Source organism: Chelon labrosus (genome assembly GCF_963514085.1).
Source record: "Chelon labrosus genome assembly, chromosome: 3".
NCBI lineage: Eukaryota > Metazoa > Chordata > Actinopteri > Mugiliformes > Mugilidae > Chelon > Chelon labrosus.
Window position 1 is genome coordinate 27,749,079 of NC_140339.1, and position 17,362 is coordinate 27,766,440.

At 41.3% G+C, this 17,362-nt stretch overlaps 1 protein-coding gene across 4 annotated transcripts; it reads left to right on the forward strand.

The window, feature by feature from the left end:
- The first annotated feature begins 283 nt into the window (after positions 1–283).
- bnc1 (basonuclin zinc finger protein 1) lies at positions 284–15,802 on the forward strand. Of its 4 annotated transcripts, none has more exons than XM_084540811.1 (5): positions 284–643; positions 7,462–7,564; positions 9,473–9,708; positions 11,124–13,207; positions 13,576–15,802. In XM_084540811.1, exons 1-5 carry the CDS (start codon positions 629–631, stop codon positions 14,372–14,374), a joined length of 3,237 nt encoding a protein of 1,078 aa, XP_084396937.1. In that variant the 5' UTR covers positions 284–628; the 3' UTR covers positions 14,375–15,802. The 4 variants fall into 4 exon arrangements, with proteins under 4 accessions (XP_084396937.1, XP_084396940.1, XP_084396939.1 ...); XM_084540814.1 differs by having other exon boundaries at positions 9,637–9,708; XM_084540813.1 differs by having other exon boundaries at positions 614–643; positions 9,558–9,708.
- Positions 15,803–17,362: the final 1,560 nt, after the last annotated feature.

Consider the following 17,362-nt stretch of genomic DNA (forward strand, 5'->3'; position numbering starts at 1 on the left):
AGCCTTTGTGATTCCTTTTGATCAAATCTCTGTGAAAGATGAGTGTCATGCCCTCTTCCAGCCAGCTGTGAGGGGACTGCCCTGTGACTCTGAGGGGGTTGGTGTGTGTGTGTCTGTGCACGTGAAAGGGCATGTACACCTCTACGCGCGCACGCCGGTGTGTGTTGTGTGTGTGTGTGTGTGTGTGCAGGCTAGGGAGGGAGCAGGCGGCTCCTGAGGTGAGAATGCCGAGTGGGAGGATCTCATTCCAATCCCCTGTGCCCAGTTTCAACACACACACTCAGACACACAGTGAACATCTTGAGTAGTTTAGAGCCAGTCCACAGAAACATTAGAGGAGAGAAAGCAGAAGAGGCGTGTTTGCGTGTGCATCTGTGCAGTAAGAGTAAAAGCACAGTGACTCCTCTTTTTTTTTTTTGTTGAGTGTTGGAGGCTCAGTGTGTGTGTGTGTGTGTGTGAAAAGAGAGAGAACTGGGATACGTGTGTGGCTGTTGTTGAAGGAGACTCGGCTGGGTGTGATGGCTCTTTTGCGCTAAAACTTGTGCGAACAGGAGAGTTAGAGGCAGTTGTTTTGTGGGACTCGCAGGGAATGGCAAACTCCACGGTATCCTTGGAAACATCTGACTAAATGACAATGGCTGAGGTAAGAGAGAGACAGCTTTTCAACATTATTCTCCGTCTGCTCCAGCTCTCCTCACACTCACTGATCGGGATATTTAACACAAACTGGATGTAGCTGATTGGGGAGGCGGGCATGAGAAGCACATTTATTTTGGGTGGCTACTTTTTGTATGTGTGAAAAGACCTAAGTCGGAACATGTTGATACAGAACTTAGTTTGCTGTGATTTATTTCTATTTATCCATACTTTCTTTAGGAATTGTTGTTAAGGTTTGTGACACAGTGATCTACAGGCCTAGGTATCGCTGCAAATTCGGTGATACAAGCTCTAAAACATGTGTGTGAGCACTTTATTAATATCTTATTTTAAGAAAAACACATTTTTTTCTTTTCCTTCGATCAAGTTCTGATACATGAAATGTCTCCAAGCGGCGGTCTACAAGAAGATCGTCCTAATAAAACATTCTGAAACTGGCTAAATTTCATACATAAAATAAACACATTGATCAAAAAATAAGTAAATGCCATTCATTTGATTCCAGCTTTTGGCAATTGACAAACTTTTCTTGAAATCTCTTACTCTAGCTCTGCTAGGTCGACTTGCTCTCAGACACTTGACATCTTTATGCATCTGATCAGAACTTCCAAATGAGAACATCTTTGCTTGAATCAGGATGGAGAGAGATTAATCTTGTATGCCCGCTGAGAATTTAGAGGCAACTCCAATCAAACAGTAACAGTAGTTCCCAAGTTTAGAGAATGAGTCTGTCTCATTTATTTGACTCTGTTTTGTACTATTAAATGTTATTTTTATTTCCTGTTCTCCTTTAAGGTAAAGTATTGTGCTCTATTTCCCATGCGTAATTCGTGTCTTCCAGTTCCGTTTTATGCTCCTACCACTTCTTACCCTAAACATCTGTGGGGGGGGGGGGGGGGGGGGGGGTCATTCAAACCAACAGAGAAGTTAAAACTACTAGCCTCCAAACATTACCTGGACCTATTATCCATCCACACATATGTCAGTCTGAGCAGCGTGGCCTCCTGCAGCCTGCTGGCCGCTGGCCGCTGGCCACAGCCTATTGGAATGTAATTTAAGAGCAGCCTAATGTTTTGTTGCAGCCATAATGTAGCAATTAGCTGAGCCATCTCTGTGCTGGTGGTGATGGTAGCAGCACCACACTCTCTCCACACCTGTGTGTGTGTGTGTGTGTGTGTGCGCGCGCGCGTGTATTCGTGTGTGTCTGCTTATGTGTAAACAGTGGTAAGCAATTTCCTTTATACGTAAAAAAAAAAAAAAAGACTGAATCAATGAAACAAAGTGTGTGTGGAGCAGCTGATCACTGAGGTTGAAATAAAAACTATTTGTCATGTAAAGAGCGAACCGTAATTACTTACTTATAACTGACTGCTTTCAGCACATTTTTAAATACATTAACATAATACATAATACATATAGTATTTGAATACAATCATTGTTTCAAGCTTTAAAACAACCACAATGTTAATTAATTCAAACAAACAAACTAAAGAATGTTTAAAATGTTTTTTATACATTTTCTTTTAAAGAGAATTCGATGGCATGTAAAATAAATAAATAGACGCCATGTCAAAGAACCGTAAATATCTCACAGCAGAGTTTTACATTGTGTTTAATGTACACATAACAAAATTTCTTATTAGAAAGAATAAACTGACAGGTAACAGGTTCCCGATCCCATCTTCTGATGACTGAGAGGTCATTACTTTAGTAATCCATAAAATTAAATTTATCTGTTGTGTGAGAGAGGCAGAAATATAGGCAGGAAGTAGAATGGCTTTCCTTTGACACATTCACTTTATTCCTGCTTCTGTCTCACTCTGCATCTTTTGTTTCCTGTCTTTACCTCCATCACTTACCGGGGATGTCTCTCTTCTTCTTTACAGTAATACAGCATGCCACATGAACATCACACACACACATAATTAGTTGGAATTATTTTGTTTTCAGACACATTTGTCTTTTATTACTATTTATACAAATCACATGGTCACAATTAATTATTTCATGAGAAGAGGCAAAACAATATATTTTATTCCAACTTTAAGGGGAACAGTGCATAAACGAAATCGGAGCTCGTACTTCTGTTCATCTTTACTTGCACTTTGCTTTATGTGTCTTACTGTGTGTGTGTGTGTGTGTGTGTGTGTGTGTGTGGTGCTGGTAGTGGTGGTGGCGACATTAGGTCCATGATGGTCGATCTGTACAAGGATGAGGGGCTGGGGGTACTTGTGTGTGTGTGTGTGTGTGTGTGTGTGTGTGTGTGTGTGTATCTTTTATCCCCTTCAGCGTCTCCTCGAGCTGTGATCCGCCCCTCCTGGCCCCAATCTACCTCCTTAACACCCCGAAACTCCGCACACACACACAGCAGCCACCCCTAGCATCAGCTCTTCGCTGCCACCAAAAGGCTTGTGAGGATTTGTCAGCCAGATGTGACAAGATCGTCAAGAGGCAGGCGAGGAGAGAGGGAGATCTGATATTAATCAGAGCGTAGCTGGGAGCCAAACTCTCTCAGACTCAGTGTACTAACATGTTCCCCTCATTTACTCCCTCTCTGAGCCAAATACTCCCTCCGAGTTCCTAAAGGAGAGCCACACACACCAAGAAGACAATCAAACTTTGGCGTGCCTCCTTCTCCCCCCACCACAACCTCATCTCTTTTTAATCTTTCTTTAAAGAAGCCAAGATTTTTATTTTTTTTTTATTTTTTCATGGATCTTCAGGTAAAGATGTGCTATCTTTTGACCGTTTTAGTGTTGAAACAGTAGTGTATTGGTGTGTGTGTGTGCTTGGTTGTGATTGACTGCTGGATGACTTTCAAATAATGAGTTTTTCATGCTGTCTTTGGGCTTGTATGGACTCTTAATAGGCTCAAACCCAGCCTGTCACTACTTGCACTAGCCTAAGATTTTCCTGGTTTTCTCTTCTCTTTTTTTCATGACCAATGCAGTGTTAAAGGAACAGACATGCCTTCATTTCTGTTTTGTTAATTTAAGTTACTTAAGCAGCTACTGTGATGACGTTTACTTTAAAGACGCGGGCGAGACTGAATGGGTTTGCGGCTGAGAGTTTGTCTGCAAAAAGTTAAATATGTCATGCAAAACCTGTTAAGTATATTAGAGAATATCTCAAGGGTGGGTGATTTCTATCTGCATCTGCATGTTAAAGTGCTTCCTCTGTCTTAGTGCAGTGAGAGTAAATCATAAGCTGAGGCAGCATAACAAAGCCTGCTGAGCAGCTCATGTGTCCTAACTCACTTTAACTAAAGTCTGTCGTCAATTAACATTTTACTACCTTGCTGTTACTTACACAGTTCGGTCCAAAGACAGTGTTCTGTGTTCATGTATACACACACACGCAAGGACCCAGTTGTGGGGTCAGGTAGAGTCAGTGCAGTTACAGGTTTTGGTGCTGAGGTGGGTTCACTGGCTGAAGTTGTTTTAGTGGGATATCGGATATCTCAGCGGTACCAGGAACACTGTCCTCCCACTAAATTCCTGAGTGTAAAGGGTGTTCCGGCTGCGATAAAATATTTAATATTCATTTCCTCTGTGTGTGTATGTGTGTGTGTGTGTTTTTACTTAAATATGATTTGGCCATATATAGTTTTATTAATAGCGATGGCCTTAAATGGACATATTAATTTCATTTGTTGACGAAACAATTTTTACACGTAATCCATTATTATTTGTAATTTAAAAACTACAACAAGAGAAAAAGTCCATTACATGTTAACAGATCCTATGGATCTCTGTGAATTCCCTTTTGTGCTTTCATGGTTGACGAAAAAAGGCAAATACAAACAATTTAAAATTTTATTCTTTTTCTCTAATGACAGTCATTTAACTCTCTGACCTACTGAAACACAACCGGCGCTCGCTTTAGAATCTTTTGTTGTATTTTTTTATTTTTGAGAACGAATCACTAAACTATCAACAACTACAAACCAGAAGAAGTATTGCTTTAGCAGGTTGTGAGCTTTTTTAGAAGAACGCCAGCCCAGATGATTTTCTCTGATCAGTTTTCTTTTTACTCTCCTACGACCGATCAGCATTAACAACAGCCTATACATTATTAATAAATCCCTTAGCTACAACTAGTTCATCTTTTATAAGCATGCTGTATCAATATATGGAGGCAGATTGTTGGTTCTTACAGTCCAGTCACATGATAATACTGACTTGTAAAATGTGAAAAAAAAAGACTAATGATAATAATCACTGTCTTAGATTTATTCATTTTTCAGATGTAAAAATTATTTGTAGCTACTGTGTAAGTGACGGCTTGTTGCTTGTTGACAAAATACATTAATCTCGAGGCGAAAAAAAAAAACATCTTAACTGAACAATATGTGCAGTGCATTTAGGATCCTGCATTTCCTTGCTGAGATTTCTTGCAAACTGATTAATGGCTGACAGTAATCTGATCTGTCCTCACTTGGCCGTCAGTCACCCTCTCAGAGCTGCTGATAGCCCCGTTGTTATCCACTCTTTTGCATACAAAAATACACAAATTCTTTCTCCGCTGCTTGAAAGTTGTAAGTTAGTGTTGGGCTGCTGCTAATTGAATAGTTTTCCACCGCATTAAGCCAACTAGTACCTGTCAAACTGAATTTGTTCAAGCAGCTCTTCACTTCTGTTACCTCTCTAATGCACTGCGGCTTTTCAGGATTGTTACTTTAAATGGCAAAGGGACTGTTACATAAATAGTTGAATAGTAGAGGTATTTTATTTCTTTTCTCTCGTTCTCTCTCGCACACACTCTCTCCCTCTAGGTCTCTCTCTTTGTGTGTGTAGTATATTCTAGTTGTTGGCCAAATGTTGGTGAAATGAGAGAATGAATGAATTCCACTTTGACCAGATAGCATGGCTGTTCTTTTGTTTCAGAATGTATACTCAATAATGACAGTATATGTTTTTCAAGATCTGAGACAAAGTCAAAAATATAATATATAACATCTTGAAATTTTAAGGAGTTCATGAAACCCTTTTTATGATTTTTATGAATGATTATAAGTTACATTTGCTGTGGATGCTGCTTTTATGGCGTGCCTTCCTTGCCTTGAACTTGCACTTTTGTCTTTATTTAACTTCATGATCGCTCGCCTTCCTTCATGACCTCCAGCCATATTACACAGCTGGGTGTGCACACGTGTAGGATTTAATCTTACAAGCAGCATTGGCTAACAAAAATAAAATACTGCTGATTGATACAGCAATGTAAATCAAATTTCATTGTCAACAGATATTCTTTTCAATAGAAAAGCATGTTACAAGCCAATGTACTCTCATAAAATAAGATGTAATGTGTGCAAGGTGCAAGTATCGGTGGTGTGTGTGTCTGTGTGTGCGCGCGCGACTATACTGCTATAAATTAGTGATGTAAAGACAGCAACATTGTGTTATCCTTGGCTTCAAAAACACTGACGGATCATTCTGTGCAATTAGCCTTCTTGTCATCAACTTCATTGATGCATGGGAACAGCTGTGCCTTCGTTGTGACAACAGCAAAGAGAAGTGGGGTGTGCGTGTGTGTGCGTGGAGGGGGGGTTTGGTCACAGAGAGCCACTGTAGTGTTGGCCTGCCCTGTGCTGCCATATTTCCCCCCATTCTTGTTCTAATACTTGTTCTCCTCGGGATCTCAAGAAACAACTGACTAATTAAGATAAACGACTCTGACCACACTCTCCATCGGAATGTGCGTGTGTGTGTGAGTGAGCAGGGGCACCTGATTAAGATGTATATTAGGCAGAGCAGCAGCGGGAGGTGTGTGTGCACCCACAGTGGGATGGGATTAGACTAATTGGGCCATGTTGGGTCTTGGTGTTCTGTAATGACGGGATTAAATCGCTGAGAGATGAGTAAAGGGGTTTTTACGCCACGCCACTATTTTGAGGGACAAAAAAAAAGAAGAAAAGAAACAGGAAAGAGAGAGAGACAAAGCACACAGAAGTCATGGGACTAAAAGCCACAGCTACTAATCTATGTTTCAAGGTCAGCTACCTGCAACTACCTTCAACCCAGGCCGGTTTATTTGCCCTAATGATGAGAGGTTACTGTAAGGTGAAATAACACGATCCCACATTTCAAGGACAATCCCAGCCTCAAGCACAGGAGCAATTGAATGACTAAATGAGGAGGAGGGGTTCCCTACCCATCCACCCACACTTTTTCTCCTTCTCCATCCTTGGAGAGGGAGTAAGCTCCAGCAAGGAGCTAAGCATGCTGCTCGTGTATGCTAAAACCCCACTGATCATGCATTATAGATGCAGAGGGAGAGAAATGGCATAGCACAGGCACCCCAAGGTTTTCAGCATGTACCACTAACAACAGTGGCTTTGATCATAAATCTGATGATGCTTTTGCCTCCATTCCTGGCGTGCAAATGATTTGGGAAAGTCATTTTTAGCGTATCAGTATGCTGGAATTTTCTCTGCAGGGTTGCTGCCAAGTCAGCAGCTATTCAGAAAACTTTGTTATTCGTTATTGCCATTCATTCCTCACTTTGAGTCTCGACATCCACTTACTCTGCTTTACTGCTTCTTTATCCTGAAAACATAAAATCCATTAGCGGTTCAGTTAATGAACAGAGTTAGGTCAAATGTGACAAAGATTCAACACATCAGACAGTTTCATAAAAGTACGGAAATAAGAAAGCACTGAATATGTAGCATCTATGTCGGTCTGCTTTTACAGAAGGTCGAAATCAAGGGCTTAAGAACTCCTCCTTGATCGAGTGTGTCCTGTAAAAGTGGAGATTAATTTTCTTGTGTGCTCTGTTTTTTTGTTTTTTTTCTATTAACAGGCTATCTGCTGCACTTTGGTGAACTGTAACTGTGACGGCTTCAAGCCTGGAAAGCTGAAGAGGAGGCAGTGCGAAAACTGCAAGCATGGTTGGGTGGCACACGGTAAGAGCTCATTGTAAAGTTTAATGCGAATACATTACAGCTGAAGCTTTCTTAAATTATGGGTGGATAGGATAAACATATTATTTATTGTTGTTTTTTTCATTCAACACCTATATATTCTAGCCAAGCCCAGTTTGGTTTAATTTGTCCAGGTTTTGAAGGGTCTGCCTCGGAGATTCTTGCTTGCATTACAATACAAAAGAGTTGAACAGAGTTAAATTAGTTGTTCCCAAAAATCTATATCAAAATTAAAACACTAATTACAATAGCACACACAAAACTGTAAACTGTTTTCCTATGGACAGTGTCATCAGTATGAGACCTAACGAAATCCTTCGACTGTGAGCTTTGTAGATTGTCCGAAGTGACTACTTTACAGGAAATGATGTTTCAACTGTGGGACCAATTTATTATTTGGAAAATCACAAATAAGCCTTATTTCTTGACTACTAAATTTCTATTCACATCAAAAGTCAAACATTTCTTATTGTTTAACAGCAAATAAAATTTACAGAAATAATGAAAGATGTTTAGTTCAGTTGTAATTTCTGTCATGTTGCTGTACGTTCTTTGTTTGCTCCATTATAAAGTGACCTGGGGTGTCATTTATTTTTATAATTATTTTTATTTTATTTTTTTTTATGCCACTGTATAGCTAGGAACTGAGATTTGATTTACTGCACACCTTTCATAATACCGTTTTAAATCTTTGGTCAAAAGGCTGCAGCCAAAGTAAAATCACAAGTCATTAAAGTCAATGCTAAAATTTTTACTATTATTATTATTATTATTATTATTATTATTATTTGTAGTAGTAGTAGTAGTAGTTGTAGTAGTAGTAGTAGTATTAATAGTATTATTAAGTCATCCTATCCACAAAGACATTTCAGGATGTCACTTTTCAAGTTCACCAGTACTGTGGGGACCACAGATTAAGGTTGAGTTTTGCCAAAATATTGTGACAGATATCTCAAAATCTCGATGAATAAAATACAATCTGCTTGGACAGATGGCGGAAATGCATTTTTTTTTTTTTTTTTGGTAACTTTTTTTTTTTAATTTATTTATTTTAATTTGAATGAACGGACCTTTATGTAGCTGCATGTGGCATCTTAAACGATTATTCTATCACTAGCTTACATTTGGCATCAAACATTGTATTTACACAAACTGGTAATAGCGGTGAGAAGAAACATTAAGACCACATTTACCTTAGAAGTTGTTGTTTTGTGCCTTAAAGATGATTTTATGGGTCATGGAAGCTGGAAATAACATACGGTGTAGGGTTTACTTGGTCTCTTAGCCTAGTCATAATTATTTACTGTAATTATACTAATGCCTCCAACATTTGCGTCATTTTTCCACTGATTTAACGTTGTTGTTTCATGAATCACCATCACAGTAGTTTTGTCATATGGCGATTATCGACATGCAATTAAGTATAGTAAGTGCTCTACAAAGTAAAACAGAATAATGCAGAAATTTACAGCATTCTCCATGAACCCTCCATATCTTCTCCAGTAATTATCCTGATAATAATAACAACATATTGGCCTTTAATAAAATTAATAGAGTTTACAAACAGTACTACTGTAAATAATATTCTCTTATTTATTGTTCATCAATTCTCATTCCTTATTCTAGCATTTAATTATTACCCCACATTTTTAAGTGCCAATTATACATTTAGTATTTGTTCTATAATGCATTTTTTTTTATATGCGTTTCCTTTTCTTTTTCTTTTACACTAGTGTCTTAAACTTGCTCTACCCCCTCTTACTCCTTCATACTTTTTTGACCCAGTGTTGTTTCTCTTTTTTTCTTGATCTGCCTTCTCTTCATGTAAGCGTTGGCACCTAATATAGTTAATGTAATCTAATGCAGTAAAATCTGACACTTGTATTCCAGCCTTGAGCAAGCTGAAGGTGCACCACATGTACCAGAGCAGCCAGGTGGAAATTGTGCACTCCAATGTGGTATTTGATATCTGCAGCCTGATGCTGTACGGAACGCAAGCCATTCCAATCCGCCTCAAGATCCTCCTGGACCGCCTTTTCTCTGTCCTCAAGCAGGAGGAGGTCATCCAGATCCTCAACGCGCTTGACTGGACTCTGCAGGACTACATACGAGGATATGTGCTCCAGGTGAGCAGTGAGGAGAAAAACTTTTACCCTGTGTTCTGCTTTGTCTTTGTGTTTAATATATATCTTGTTAGGATTGCACTAAGATCATTGTGTGTATCTGATTCTCAACACTACTAAAATACAAATTGCTGATTTAAAAAAATAATTGACATTTGGTGTGCAATGTGCACACCAAATGCTCCATAAGTCTTTCTGTCACAGGTTTGGGTCAACCTGTAGGTCAACCATGATTTGGAAGCTCCCAGGCTCTTACCCTAACCCTAACCCATTTCACAAACACTGCAGTTAGGTGTATAAAATACAGACAAATAGACTTGGCACAGCAACATGTGACATGAGTGATTCAGATGTCTGATGGACAGGGTTAAAACACCTTCTGCGCGGCCTGAGAGCATAGAGAGAGACAGAAGGAATTTCTGAGGAATACAAGGGGGGGAGAAGGGAGAAGGAGAGTCAGAAAAGCATGGCTGAAGACAAGAGAGAGAGGGATGTGATGTAGGGACCAATGCCGTGAACTCTCTTGGTACCCTGCTGATGGCTTGCTTGATGCTGTGGTACCATAAGCTTGTTGGGTAGATTTGTAAATATTATGTCTTTTGCTCCAGATTCCCTCTCAAGCCAGTGCCAAGCCAGCCAAGGCCTGGGCTACAAGCACTATGTCAGAGCAAGATCTCCTTTCGATTAGTACATCATCAAGTATTCAAGTTGGACTGCGTTAAATTCATGTTAGCTCATCTAATGGCGAGTCTAGAGTCAGAATCCTCGACAGGCACCCGATGAATGCTCTGTGATGAAATATTAATCATGGTTATGGCACGAAGCCGCTCCTCACTTTGAAAGACCCCCAAACTCACATGTGATTACTGCCGGGCTAAGGGAGAAAGGACCCGCTTGATCAATGTGAGGCGCCTTCTGATAACACCTCCTCCTCCCCCACTATGTGTGTATGATATGTTGTGCACATATCGATTCCTGCACCCCTTTGTGAGTGTGTAAATGAGTATGCGCCTGCTAGCATGCTAGTATGCATGTTCTCATCGCAAGTGTGTCTGTGTTTTCTGTCTCCTGGCGAATACACATGATTTAAATGAAGAGAAATGACCTGCAAGATGAAACACTGTGAGCCTGTGTAATGAGGTTTCTCAGGGTTCTCTGCTGCCCACTAGTATTAATGCTCCATTTGATTCCTTTATTTAACCGCCATGCCAATCCTCTTTATAAGGTGTGTCACATAACCTACTCTTTGAATATGTATGAGCAACCCAACAGACCCTTTTAATGCTGATGATGAAATTGCTTTCTCTTTTCTCTTTTTTTTTTCACTTTCTCTATCCTCTTCAATCTGTTCCTTCCCTTTGCACTCTACCCTTTCCTGTATCATACTGATATTCCTGTTCTCTTTGTATTTTCGGTAGGATATAGCAGGGAAGGTTCTGGACCGGTGGGCCATTATGACATTCGAGGAGGAGATTGCCACACTGCAGCAGTTCTTGCGTTTTGGTGAGACCAAGTCCATAGTGGAGTTGATGGCTTTACAAGACAAAGAGGGCCAAGCGGTGTTGGTTCCCAGCACCCGCACCAACTCAGATATTCGCACTTTCATTGAGCGCAACACGCCTCGCACCGCTGCCAGCATCTCCACATCCAAAGTTGACAAGCTGAGTGGCAACAGCATGCACCACTTTGAGAACTTTATCAACAGCATGGCATTCATGCTGCCATTTCAGCTATTAGGCTCTGCCCCTGCGCCATTTCTCGGGTCGCCGACGGGAAGTCTGCAGCAGCACCAGCAACACCAACAGCACCAGCACCAGCAGCAATGCCGTGGGTCTGTGGAGCTGCAGAATCAGAGACGAGATGATCAAGGGCAAGACAGTCTAGGGAGTGACAATCCCTCTCCCTTTTCACACCCTTCAGAGAGCAACCTGCTTGCTTCCAGCTCTGTCTCATTCTGTGCTGATTTAGATCGAAGTGGAGACAAGCCAATGGACATCCTCTCTGCCAACACAAAGATCGAGGCAGATGATTTCTCTGCTAGTGACAACTACTCAGATGGACCTTCCACACCATGTACGCCCTCCATGAGCTCTGATGTAACACAGATGTCACCCGAGGGCAAGTTGCGCTCTCTAGACCGTAACGGGAGTGGTAGTGGAGGGATCCCAGGAGGTAGTGCGGGAGGAGGTTCTTTAAAGAAGGGTCGTGTATTTTGCAATGCGTGCGAGAAGACATTTTATGACAAAGGCACACTGAAAATTCACTATAATGCAGTGCACTTGAAGATTAAGCATAAGTGTACAATCGACGGCTGCAACATGGTGTTTAGTTCATTGCGCAGTCGCAATAGGCATAGTGCTAATCCAAATCCACGGCTACATATGCCCATGAACCGAAACAACCGGGACAAAGACATGCGAGGCAGCTTGTCTGCTGATGAAAGCTCTCAAGGCGAGAAGAGGTCTGAATATGGCACTCCCATCTCTGTTTGCTCTGCAGAAAGCCATAAGTCCATACCCAGTTACATGGTGAGCCATGTGGACACTGGCTCGAAGCTCCCTAGCAGCTCATTCCCCAGCATGAGCCAGAGTGGCATTCTCTTTCCCAACTTAAAAACTGTACAACCAGTCCTGCCTTTTTACAGAAGCCTGGTAACCCCAGCAGAACTTGCCAACACCCCAGGAACACTACCCTCCCTTCCTCTGTTGTCCTCTTCAGTACCTGTCAAACCCATCACAGCTCCTGAACCTTGCATGACAGACCCTATACCAAAGAAAAAGTCTCGTAAGTCAAGTATGCCAATAAAGATAGAGAAGGAGATGGTAGAGCAAGATGATCAGGATAAGGAGAGCAGCTCTGAGGATGAGGGTGCTTTACAGGGTAGGAATAAGGATGAGTGTGACGGTAGCCAAGTAGAAGGGCATATGTACACAAGACAAGCTGGGGACGAGAAGGATGCAAGAGAAACTTACAATGGCAAAGACAACGGAAGGTATAATACCAAGCATGTGTTGGACCAAACTTTAGATGGAGAAATGCCAGAAAAGGATGAAAGAGATGACAGGACAAGACAGACTGAATCAGGGATCATCACCTTTGAAAATAGGCTGATGGAGAACCACTGTGACAACAACCTACTCTGTCAGGAATCCAGTGGCAATGAACAAATGGAGGACAGAGAGCATGCAAACTCACTGCTTGCACCTGACAAGACCTCAGAGCTAAAATGGGAGGAAAGTGAGGACCGGTTGACTAATGGAGGTGCTCTCGAGCTCATAGAGAGGGAGGGATCAGATGGATGTGCAGATGACTATGGGGACTCAGGGTTGTTACACCTTGATCCAAACACTGACCTGACACACCACTGTGAAATCTGCAGTAAGACCTTTAAAAACCCTTACAGTGTCAAGATGCACTACCAAAATGTCCACTTGAAAGAGATGCACATGTGCACAGTTGATGGCTGCAACGCTGCCTTTCCTTCGCGCAGGAGCCGAGACAGGTAAGCTGTAGCCATATTTTCTTTATTTTCTGACACAAGTTATCAGAATTGCTGGTTGATTAATTGTATAAATATTACGATTTCCAGAGAGGTAAGAGTTTCATCCCAACTCTAAGGTGTTGCAGCTTATCTTCACATGCAGTAGTAGTATAAATAGAACTATGACCACAAAGTAATTGTTTACATCAGTGTCGAAGCACAGCTGGCTGATTTAGCAGTCAAAGTGGCTGACTATGGTACTTCAGATGGGTTCATTCCTTATATTATGTTGTGGAAAAAAGTGGAGTGGACTTAGTAGAAATGGCAATAAAAGGGATACACTTATCGTTCGATTTTAATGTTTTGTTTTGATTTTTTCTTATCTACAGACACAGTGCGAATTTGAACCTGCACCACAAGCTGCTGACCAAAGACTCATTCAACCCAGCCAACACCCTCTACTCACCCACATCCCATTGTAGAAACAGAGACTTTGTTGGCCAGGACTACTGCCAAGATCAGCGAAACAGAGATCTGCCCCATCGAGACCAAAACAGCCAGACTTCAGTGATCTTCCGAGGACATAATCGCATGGGCCTGGTCTTTCCTATGAGCAAAATGTCTACTGCATCAGACAGTGCTGGGGCATCTCCTTTAAGAGAGATGGAGAGATTAGGAGATAGAGAGGGCGGTGAAAGTGGGGAGGATGCTGCAGTCCTGGACCTGAGCACTTCCTCCTCTGCCTTACCTCGTGGCACTGGCAGTGGTCGATCTTCCTGGGACTCAGATGGAGCTAGCGAGGAAGTGGAGGGGGTTGAAGAGGACGAGGAGGCACTCCCCATGGACGACAGTGATGCAAGCTGTGAAGGCAATGGCGTGGATAGGCCTGGAGGTGATGAGTTAGTACCTGAGGGAGAGCGGACACTGGGTGTAGGGGGGCAAGGCGGGCTTCAGGGAGGTGGGGGCGGATCTCCAATAACATGCCACATCTGCCAAAAGGTGTACAGCAACAAGGGCACATTCAGAGCACATTACAAAACTGTCCATCTACGACTGCTTCACAAGTGTAAAGTCCCTGGCTGTGATACTTCCTTCTCATCTGTGCGGAGCAGAAACAGGCACAGCCAGAACCCAAACCTCCATAGGAACCTAGCTGTTAGCTCAAGTGCCACAATGGACCAGGAGTAGGGATTTGATCTCAATGCCAAGATGACTTATTTCCTTCAATTTAATTATTTTGTTTGTTTTTTTGGGGGGGTACCTAGAAAGGGTCACCAATTAGCACTTTTTAAATTCCATACCATGGTCAGTCACAGTCATAATTTGGGAAAAAAAGATGAAAAGATAAAAAAAAAAAAAACTAAGGACAGCCAGCAGTTCATTTGTTGTGTCAAAGGAAATTTGCTTTTGGAACAAATGGTATTTTCTACAAAGAAAATTTTAAAAAGCAGTACTTGCATCTATGAGTGTTTACAGACAACATAAAACATATAAATAACAACCAAAACATGCGCCTATGGGTAAATTAATTTTAGTATTAAATGAACTATTGTAATGTGGTGCAGATTTTTGTATTGGTTTGCCCTTCAGCCCAGTTAAAGTGGACTGAATTGTTACATGTGCTGTCTTAGTGACTTACAGTAAATCACACTGTATCATGCAAGTGATCTTTTCTAGTGTTTTGTTGTCAGATGTCCACATCATTTCTGTGAAGTTGTGCATAAGATATTGATCAAAAGCATTAGTGAAGTAACAATACATGTCATTTCATTTATTTGAACAATGGTCTTCAACAGTCTCTGTTGAAAAGCTATAGTGTTGTGAGCTTGACTGATAAGTTATTGTATGGTGTTTAATGATCTGTCTTTGCTGTTCTATTTGTTGCAAACTGCTAATCCTGACCAAAGATTTTCCTCACTTGACAGGTGCATATAGAAACCTCTTCTTCATGTTATGGAAGGGGTATGGAGTATTAAGGGGTTTCCCCAGCAGTATCCAGGCTTGAAATGAACAAAAATAAATAAACAATAATGAAATAACGTTGGCTGAAGTGATGGAACAATATCTACATGGTGTTTTTGTAGAGCTCACAGAACAAGGCATGATTAAGGAATTGCTGTTTCTGGAGGCTAGAAGTATGAACTGTGAAAGAGTCAAACACTGAGAAATAATCACGAAAAAATGCAGTTTATAATAGTGGCCCCACATGTGAGCACACCCCGAAAAAGAACTGGTAGACAAAATCTTTATTTAACTGTATATTCTGTGAATAGAGTAATTTGTTATCTGAAAGAAACAAAAAAAAATATATGGTATAAACTAGGATAATTTCATCACTACATGTCTTTTCTTATGAATGAACAAGAAAACTGTGTTGTAAATTAGTGATTTTTTTTTTTTTTCACCATGATTTACTGTTCTGGTTTTGCTCTGTATTCTACATATTTTTTTAATTGTCTATTTAATTGCAGGGGGTCAGATTTAAGATCCCATTTGTTTGATGTTTGTATTTGTTTCAAAAAAAGGAGCAAAACTGACACTTGTTGATAGGTGTTTCCTTTGAATTAATGTTACAATATTCATTGCAATTAAATAAAAAGCCATATGTTTGCAAGACTCCTTCATTCAATTTTCTAGCCATTCAAAAACACAATTTGTATCTTTGTGGATGACACGCTTCGGATTGTATTGTATTCGTTTTAGTTCAGCATCAGCATCAGCTAAAATCTCTGCATATCATTGATAAGAACCAATACACACGCACGCACACACACAAACACGCAGACACACACACACACACACACACACACATAAACACACACAGAAAGAAAGAGGCAGACACGCCCACAGTGGTGAAAACATGCTAACAGACTAAACAGACCAACAGCAGACACAAAGACTCAAAAGATGCTATACACTGTATATTACAAAAACAACAACAAAATACCTATATTTATTAACCACTGGTGATTAACCACTAGGCCTCTGGTAGAGAACCCAAGCTTGAAGGGTCTCCTGCTGTTTTCATAGCAGGCAACTGGAGTCCTGCCTGGTGTGGTAAAACCTGGCATCGATTGACCTTGTATTCAGAGCCTGTTCCTGTACAGCCACGATTAGTGCCTCTGTGCTGTCTTTCAGTCCAACCTTTTCCAGCCACTGGTAGTAGGATTTTTCAATATCAGTCACTTCTGTTATCTCTTGCCACGATGGTTCCTGCTCTTCCTTCTCTTCCTCCTCATGTTTCTGCTGCCCGATGTAGTAACGAAGCTCTTCATCAGTGGGGGCCTGATGTTCATCTTCCTGATGTACTCATGGATCTGATTTATCTAATAGTGTACCTAGTCCTCAACCTCCCTCCTTCTGATTGGTGTACAGCCTCAAGGTGCTGGATTTGGGGGGAAACCCTGCATGCATTGTGAGGAGCTTCCTTCTCTTGATTTTGATATCTCTAATGCTTCTTTTGGCCAACTTATTATACCTGCCAGGTATCTGATGATTGGCAAGGCGCAGGTGTTGATAGCCTTAGGCCTATGCAGAACAGCAGCATGGAGAATCCCCTTGGTATATGCTCCACTTTATGGTGACTCCAGGTGTTAGGCATTGAGTTGTAGGCTTTGTTTTAGTCAATCCAGCCACACAGATTGGTCTGCCTGCTCTTATAGTCTTGAGTGTCTGGTCTAACTACCAGTAGTGGCTTTTTTGAGCCGTGTGCCTACTCATCTGAGTGGCTACGATTCATAACTGACGCTTCCATATTGTGCAGACACAGGTTATCGTCTGGTAGTTGAATGGGACTGCTCCCTTCTGGGGATGCTTCAGAATCAGAATTCTCTGGCCTTCAGTGAGCCATTCAGGGTGAGTTGCATAGCACCTGCTCAATTTTTACTGTCAGGCACTCATTGAGTGCAGTTAGTTTGTTCAGCCAGTAGGAATGGATCATATAATGGCCTGCTGCTGTCCAGCTCTTCATGCTTGAGACCCTTTCTTGAATGTCTACTACCACTGTGATGGTTACTGGATCCTGTACAGGGAGGTTGCTGTGGTCAACTATCAGGTACACTAGCCACTGTGCATTGGTGTCCTCAATATTTGCTTTTCCAGTATTGTTTTGTTCAGTCTCCAGTGTTAGTGGCCATTGTCTCGTGTGATTACCCTGTAACCTGAGGGAGCACTTCG